At 51.4% G+C, this 8,481-nt stretch overlaps 2 protein-coding genes and 1 pseudogene across 2 annotated transcripts, besides 3 other annotated features; all 3 read right to left on the reverse strand.

The window, feature by feature from the left end:
- Tc00.1047053511123.11 (trans-sialidase, putative) lies at positions 1 to 1,477 on the reverse strand (the record flags this gene model as incomplete). The annotated part of the gene is made up of 1 exon (XM_800504.1): positions 1 to 1,477. A coding segment is annotated over one exon (1,477 nt), but the record flags the coding sequence as incomplete, so codon positions are not given.
- Positions 1 to 1,842: a sequence feature (heterozygous, non-Esmeraldo-like haplotype).
- Positions 1,843 to 8,481: a sequence feature (areas not merged during assembly with more than two copies in the genome that could not be assigned to a particular haplotype).
- On the reverse strand, positions 2,722 to 5,535 carry Tc00.1047053511123.20 (annotated as a pseudogene).
- Positions 7,631 to 7,667: a microsatellite.
- Positions 7,932 to 8,481, reverse strand: Tc00.1047053511123.40 (dispersed gene family protein 1 (DGF-1), putative; the record flags this gene model as incomplete). Its single annotated transcript, XM_800503.1, has 1 exon — positions 7,932 to 8,481. A coding segment is annotated over one exon (550 nt), but the record flags the coding sequence as incomplete, so codon positions are not given.

Consider the following 8,481-nt stretch of genomic DNA (forward strand, 5'->3'; position numbering starts at 1 on the left):
TCAGCACCTCCTTCACCCGCTTCAGCTGCTCAGTCAGAAGCACAGAGACCATACCGGATGATTGTCTGAACCCATCGTCCTTCTTGTACAGCGCAATCAACTCATCCTTATTATTATTCCCATTAGTTCCACTTTTGTACAACAGGGAGCTGGCGGTGACGTCATCATCCTTCCCGGATACCGGCCCAATATCAACAATGTGCGTGTTGTCCGTCAGCCAGAGATGGAGTTCGCCCTTTTCCTTTCCATTTTCTTCCTCAGCATTCTTGGCATACACCGGCAGAGTAACGAGCATCACTCTCCTCTTATCATTTCCAACACCGTCAATCTTCGCTGTGATGAACCCGCTTTTAACGCCCTTCTCATGTCGCTTTTGGTTGTTGCCCCACACGCGCGAGAGTGTCCCGAGGGCCTCCGTCCACGAATCCCCCTTGTCACCGGACTCGTACACCCTGCGGCGGCCATCATCACACGCTGTCATCATCATGAGTTTTCCCTTCTCCCGCTCCACGACGGAGGGATCACTGCAGCCATAGGCAGACATCCCCTTCGACAGCGTCCAATTCTTAGTATCCTTGGAGGAGTACAAGATCAGCGAAACGTTGTTATTCTTTTCTTCAGTTTCAGTGCCGTCCTTCTTCACGGCTTCCAACGGGAACACAAGCGTATCGTCATCCATCTTAATACCCGATCCACCGCTTCCAATCTCACCTGCCAAGGATTCGCGACGTCCCACAATAGAAGTGCACGGGAGACCGTCAGTATCTTCCCAAACAATTCCTTTGTCCTGTTCTCCACTGACATTCCCCTTTACCAGCAAAAGACCCCATGAGGCCGCGTCAGCCCCAACCCGACAAACAGCGACATTTTCCCTGATGTAAGTTCCAGCAAGCATGTAAATGCCATTTCCCTGCACAACTGTTGTTGGCCGGCTCACACGTACGCTGTGGAAACTTTGGGAACCAGCGCGATTTGTTGACCGAGAGGGGCATTTGCCATCTTCGGAGGAACATTTCTCCAGTGTTTGTGTCTTCAATTTACTCAAATTCAACATTTTTGGGTTTTTACCACTCAACTCAAGGAGCTCCGAGGCAATCTCAGTAAAGTAATAGTCTCCCCCACCTTCATTCTTCTTGCACAGCGCCTCGGCAACGGCAAACACTTTACCATTCACCTCAACAAGACTGGGAGCATAGAGCGAATCCACTGCTTCGTTTTCTTCCTTATCTCTCCAAACAAAATGTTTACCCGGTGAAGATCCCAGACCCGACGACGGCTCCGCAGCTCTCACAGCTCTTCCAGTGTCGCACATCATCACAACGAGGAGCAGCAGCACCGCAAAAGTAAACGCATGCCGGGACATGTTGGGCATTTGCTGCTCACTCTCCCTTCCTTCCCTCCTCCTTCCGCTGGATCCGGTCACGCGGCGACGGTTGTGTGTGCGGGGTGCCTTCACTGCAGCAACACGTGAGTGCATATAAATATGTGTGTGTGGGCGGTGTGTGTGCTGTTGTTGGTCCTTTCAGAGCCTTCGAATTTCACAGTAGCAATTAGCGCTTGTTTGCTTTCTTTCCTAGCGTGTCTGTTCAAAAAGTGGAGAAGACAACGACAGCGGCAATACACCAGAAAGGTCAGTGAGGAGCAGAGCACAACACCCACGCAGAGAGCGAGGCACGAGACAATCCGGAAGGGACGGCACGGAGGACCATCGCCCACAGAAAAGAGCAGCAACACGGCAAGTCACGGCGGGCCGTCGGTGTGTGAGGGCCAGCCCTCACGCGGTGCAACACGCCACACCCAACAGGGAAAGAAAGACAGAGAGACAAGCAGAGAGAGAAACGGATGGATGCCGTCAAGAGGCACTTACAATCCACATGGCCCGTGAGCATGCCGCCACTCCACGCAGGAACACAAGAGGAGAGGATGACAGGGGAAGAAGCAAGAAGCAGCACAAAACACACGGAGGAAACAAACGACAGGCAGGAAAAGCACCGCCACGGCCCTCGCCCTGGCCGGCAACTCCACACCAGCCCTCACACACTCACACACCATCGCAGTGCTGTCAGTCCGCGGGTAAGAGGATTCGGTCCTCCACAAAAGGAAGGCAAACACTGCCAGCAATCAACCACAATGGACGAGGAGAAGAGACACACCGCCACCGCCTCCAGTTCAGTCCCACGGGCAACGGGATACGGCCACAGCCCCGCTGCCAACACACAACGCACACGGAGCTAGCAATCACCCAAAGAGCCACACGCAGAAGCGGGCCCTCATCCAGCCATGACGCGGCGCCTCACTCCATGCGGTCACACAAAGTGCACTGTTTCCTCAATAGAACTTATTCGTCGTCCATCCCTTGAAGATGCCTCCTTTAATGATGGGTCCTAGAACAAAATAGAAGAAAATGGACAATGCAGTGGTGCTGTGACACCGCCAGCCACAATGATTCTCTCATACCGGGGCAATTCTCCAATGAAGCCTCGTATGCACACACAATCAACATACAATATAAAAACCACCCAATGGTTTTCACCAAAAACCAAACAATCCCTTTCCCTCCCTAATTTCTTCTGTCACCGTTGTGTTCGATAGAGTTGGACCGTTCTAAAATCTGTGTAATGCTGCCGCATGGGGCGGGTGCACCTGCACCGTATGCCCAGACACAAGCATCCAAAAATACATAAATCCCACAATATTTTTTCATCAAAAATCAAAATTGCCCCTTTCCCCAATTTGTTTTCCTATTTCTTTTTTCCTCACCTCCGGAGAGCTTCTTCCCTTCAAAAGTCTTTGGATGATATTGACACTTGGTAATGGCGCACCTCTTCCTTCCAGAACGTCGCAATTTTTTGCTCTTCCTTCTTGCTCACATTATAGGAATTAACAACATCACATCTCTGCCAGCCATTCATCGGCGTGCTGTCTGCGTGCCGCACATAAATAATCTCCCACGACATGTCTCGGGATAATTCCTCCCAACCATTAAAATAAGCCACCAGGCACTCATTGAACTGCCTCACAGTGCTGGGTATGGTGTGATGCTCACTCGCCGTAGTCATCTGCAGCCCAACCAGCGTCTTCGGGTTTGAGTCCAAAAAGAAAAAGCCGTCCACCAACGGAAAGTTTTTAGCCTCCGGTTTGTACAACACCCAACACTCTATTTTAATCTTCTTTTTTAAATTTTCCAGGCGCTCTAAAAGAAAGGGCTTGAGAGGGCGCTCATTTGTATACACTCTCAACGCACAGAGATCTGGTGGAGCATTTTTTCTACTTTCAGCTCCGTGAGTTTCGGTACTATTGCACTTACAAAGGACGCACTTAAAAATGCAAACAAGGAATGATCTTCAAGGGCTTTTGATATGAGGTCGTCCTTGATGGCCAATATGAGTAAATTAAAATAATTCGGCACCATTAACTCTGCCAACTTGCATAACGTTAATTCTGCAAGGTGAGAAGAAATCAGTGCATTTAAAGGCAATTCGGAATCCCCATTTCCTCGTACTCGTACGACCTTTACAAGTTTGTGAGAGACGTGGCTACCATCACACATTTTATCAGTCCCCAAAACAGAGTAATAGTTGGTATCCGGCAAGGTCATTTTATTAACTGTACTTTCGCACGAGTCAAGCCGAGATTTGTATTTGCTCTGATCAAAGACGTAGCGAAGAAGCGGTCCCAAATTATCCATTCGAACTTCCACCTTTTTCCAGTGGTCCGCTTCTTCCTCCGCAAGCTGCCAATTGTGCTTCATCCAAACGCAAATCGCCTTTGCATCGTCTTTCTCAGGACAATTCATTACGATTCGTAAGGATTCACTTTGTTTCTCCCATTCGTTGACGTTGTCCAGGTTTGGCGATGACACTACAATCATGCCCCATCCCTTACAGGGCGCAATATCTGTGTCGGGCGGTGTTCCTTTCTTTGCCACATCGTAAATAATATACCCCTTCATCCCACGCTGCCACAAACCACCCAAAACACTCTTGGATGTTTTATTACCCATGTATTTTGTCACCGTCTAGATGGTCTTGTCAAACACGTACGCCGTATCCCCAAAACAGTGAACAACCACTTGGAGTTTCTTGAAATCGTATTGCAGCAGCTGGTAGAGGAGGTAAGAACCGGCATTCATCGACTTCCCAATCCCGGGCGTCCCAACAAACAGATGCGGCACGGGTGAAGGATTGAAAGTCAAATGAAAATTGCTAAACCACTTGGTTAGATCGCGCTTGACGATCTGCCACACTCGATCCACCTCACAGTTTACAAAAAGGTCCTTCGAAGAATCCCGTATCGTATTCCACGAGTACGGCCATCCCTTGTCCGAGGTGAGCACCATCAGCCTGAGACGCGGTGCACCGGACTGCTGCGCACCATCATCCTTTTCGAGGAATTCACCAACTGCCCTGTACGTCCATGACTGCGGTGGTTCCCCCTCCCTCGCATCCATTCCCGTCCCCTCGCCGCCAGGAACTTCCACGAAATGGCTCCACCTCGCAACGTACACAGACTCGTACACTCCCTCCAGTTATATCGCTGCGTTCGACTTCGTTGGGTTTCTCGATTCCTCGGCGGCAGCATCCAAAAACATTTTAGTGACTCCATGAACACTTGCTTTTACCTCCGCAGCCGCCACCAACCACCTCAGTAGATTGTCCACACCATTTTTGTAAAGCCTGCTTACATCCTCTTCCATATCCATTTCATCCCTTACAGCCCTCTCCATCCTCTTGTAACGATATGTTGTCTGTATTTCTTTCAATACTCCTGCATCGCCAATATAGTTCTCGGGGTCCTTAAAAACCCCTCCAGCAAGACATTCCGATTGGTGTTCACAACGCCCTCTGCCGTCCAATTCCATCGCAAAAAAATCATTCAGCTTCATTTCATCCACGCGAAATCTTCCCTCAAACACCGCATACTTAATCCTAGTGGAAACGTCAATTCCCAGTTCTTGTCGTTCTCGTCTTGCCCTTTCTTCCTCCACCTCCCGCCTCTTTCCTCTCAGTACCTGAGAAAAGGCGTTGTTTATTTGTGCCCTTGCAAGAGGAATGACCACATCCCTTCTTTTAAATTCCCTCCATTGCCTGAGAGTGAAAATACGCTCTTTTCTAAGCATATGTAAAGCCCCCAATATCATGGGCATCTCCTCACGCTCTTTTTCAGCTCTTGGTATGGCGGCGATGCCTTTATTGTGCTCAATGACACTTCTTCGTGGATGAACTTCGTGGGGCTACTTAAAACGTCCTTCAAATAGACCCTCGCATTGAATTCCACAACGCCCCTGCCGTCAAAATAATTCCAAAGGAAATCATTCAGTCTCATTTTGGTGATGCGCTCCTTTGCCTCCAGCGGCTCTCTTTCCAGCCAACAATCAGGAGTCCACTGTGGTCGCCGCCTTTCCTCAACCCCTCTGCAAGTTGAAGCGTCGGAACCATCGTCCTAGCCACGGCGAGGCGCCGATGGCTCCAAAAGACAGTCGCGGCTGTTCGGTCTCACAGTCCCGGCGGCGTTGGGCGTGGCACTCGCACGGCCCGGTGGTCGGTTCGCCATGCAGCCGCACTGCAACGCCTGTCGGTGAAGCAGCCGAGGCCCAACGCGCCCGCAGCAACGCGACGTGCAATCGACCACAACACCGCCACATTATCGTACTTTTATTTTGTTCACGTTGTCTGTCTGTTTGCCCCATCACCGACACCAAAAATAAGTGCACACCTTTACAAAAGGGAAGGAACAAAGAGAAAAGGAGGCGCGATCCCACCGTCCCGCCGCGGGCTAACACTCTCCTCCACCCACCACCATTGCCGCGCAGGGGACCGCAGTCACATCGGAGAGCCAAAACCACAATGTGCACCACACCATCGTACACTGAACGATAGGCAAGACGCAGCCATGCATCGCCCCGCTCCATTTTCCCACCCATCAAGTATTGCGTGCCCGCTCAAAGTAGCAAACACAATCAGAGTGCACACAAACCCAATCAACACATTCACTCGATGAAGCACATTATTCGCATGGGGTGACAACATTTGAGGACACACCAGCAGTAGCAGGCTGCATGGAATCTCCCTGCCAACCCTGCAAAGAGACGCAACCACCCTGCGGAGTAAAAGTGACAGCCCCGCGGTGTTGCCTGCAGTTCACATGGCAGGACAAATTCCACGCACGCATAGTTCCGGACCCCTCGCTGTTTGAGTGCACACCAACAGAACTTACAAAAGAATTCGTGCGCGCAGGATGAAATTGAAATACTTGAAAAAGTCAGCCTGCTTTCTCCAATGGCGTTGGCGAGCAGTCCCACACAATCCAATCAAAGTGACACGCCGGACAGAACGGCTTCAGTTAATAAATAAATAATTGCGCCAATGCAAAAAGCAGGTATAATTTGGGTTTTGCACCCAAATTCGGAGACGACAGTGGCATGAGAGTGTGTATTTGTGCAAGGCCCTTCGTGCGACGGCGATCTCCAATCCCGCCGTGCCGTGACACAAAAGGGCAACGGAAAAAGGAAGAGCACACTCTCCAGAAAAGAAGTGACGGTTGGGCAGTCAACCCCCGTTTCGTCTCACTTGAGATCCACATATGTGCACTCCACCTCAAATATGTACCTCCCTGGACGCCGCATGCATGACGTGTGGTTTCGTCGCTCGTAATGTGCTTTTCCTCCCGCAAACAAGAACAACAAAAAAAAGGATGGCCATGGCGCAGCTGCACTCAGGGGAAGCGATCGGGGCAGACAGGGTGGGAACCAGGGATCATACCAAAAATAAAAAAAGGGCAACAACTCCTCCAAGCCAAAGCATCGTGCAGTGTTCATCCCTCTTCTTCTACATTAAAGACCTCCTCAACAGAACAAATGCAACAGACACATGTGCAGCACAATACCTTTGCTGTCCCGCGTTAAATCTTACTTCCCTTGCGTGCCACGGCGGTGGCGCCGGCGTTACATCCGGGATGACTCCAAAATACCAGGCACCATGCTGTGGAGAGTGGATGCTTAACGAACGTGCCCGCGTCAGCACCTAACAGGAAATGCCGTCAAAAAGAAAAACTACCCGCGACTCAAGCTACCCTGTGGCCGTACTAAAGCGACACTAAAACACGTGTGTAGAAATGCAAAAAAAGAAAAAAGAGGAGGAACCACAAGAGTGATCCAAAAGAATGCACCAGTATATGCATACACAAAGAAATACATCATTCCGCATACTTCTTCTTTCTTTCCCTTGTTGTTCTTCCCACGCAACACCAGAAATGCGAAGAGTGACAGGCATGCCCTCCCACACAGTCATCGTGGAACAGGAGAAAGAGAGTCACTGCAGGCACCCACAAAAAAATAAAAACAAACCAACAATCAATGACGCTGTCGGGGCGGAGTCCGATGGGTGGCTGCGCAGCTGCACAGCCGTGGCCCCCACGCCCTCCCTCACGTCAGCCAGCAACGCGCACTCACAACCTCCAGAAGGTGACGCGTCACAGAAGGGCTTCATCGACTGTTTTCCCTAACGCCTTCCTGAATGCATCCTATGATCCGCACACAACCACCATCGTCGAGCACGTCCTCACTACTGAGTACAGATATGAAAGAGAGAGTACCAGCCCTCATATTCGGTGCTGCAGCGGCGGGCGCAAAACACATACACACGCACACGCACACACACACACACACAGAGAGACGTTGCGCATCCGCCCCGGAACAGCGTGATACCTCGATAATCCGTTGTCGTCGATAATCGATAAAATAAAAGCAACAAATCAATCACCCGATCAATCTATGAATAATGGAAAGAGAGAAGATACCTGCCAGACGCATCTACGTCATGCCGCATCTGCGAGGGGCCTTGTGTCTTCTCGCCGCACAACGGTACTGTTGGGTCGGAGCCCTTACACCAAAAAAAGAAACTGCGCTAAATGTTTCGTCAAGCGGAGCATCTTCACCTGTCCAGAGCGGTATAATTAATGCCGCAGCTCGCACTGGATGCACGGTCAAGCAGACTCAGCGCGTCTGAGGAGGTGTCACCGGCCATGAGCTGCAGCGGCGGTGCGGGTGGTCGGTACGACGACGCAACGGTGGTGCCTGAGGCGTACGACGATGACGTCATGTCGTGGGGCTTCTGCGTTTCTTCGTTGCTCTCCTCGCCATCGCGCAGCAGCGCCTCCAGCCCTCCACGCCGCGGCTCGCGCAGCTCCTGCCAGTGGCGGTCCTCCGCGTACCACACAACCATGCTGTACACAGTGACCGTAAGCAGCACAGCGGCCAGCAGCAGCACGATAGTCGCGTACGCCCTCGCACCGCCGTCGCTCGGCGCAAGGTGGTTGGCCGCGCTGATCAGACACAGCGCCGCAAGCAGCACAAAGCTCGCAGTCTGCAACACCGTCAGGAGGGCCGAGCGCATCATGTTCGTGAAGGCAACCACGCCCGCACCCGCAAGCAGCACAGCCGCCATGCAGAAGTACTGGACGTGGCAGCCTCCCACCGGGCGG

This window comes from Trypanosoma cruzi, genomic scaffold (assembly GCF_000209065.1).
Source record: "Trypanosoma cruzi strain CL Brener 1047053517055 genomic scaffold, whole genome shotgun sequence".
NCBI classification, from domain to species: domain Eukaryota; phylum Euglenozoa; class Kinetoplastea; order Trypanosomatida; family Trypanosomatidae; genus Trypanosoma; species Trypanosoma cruzi.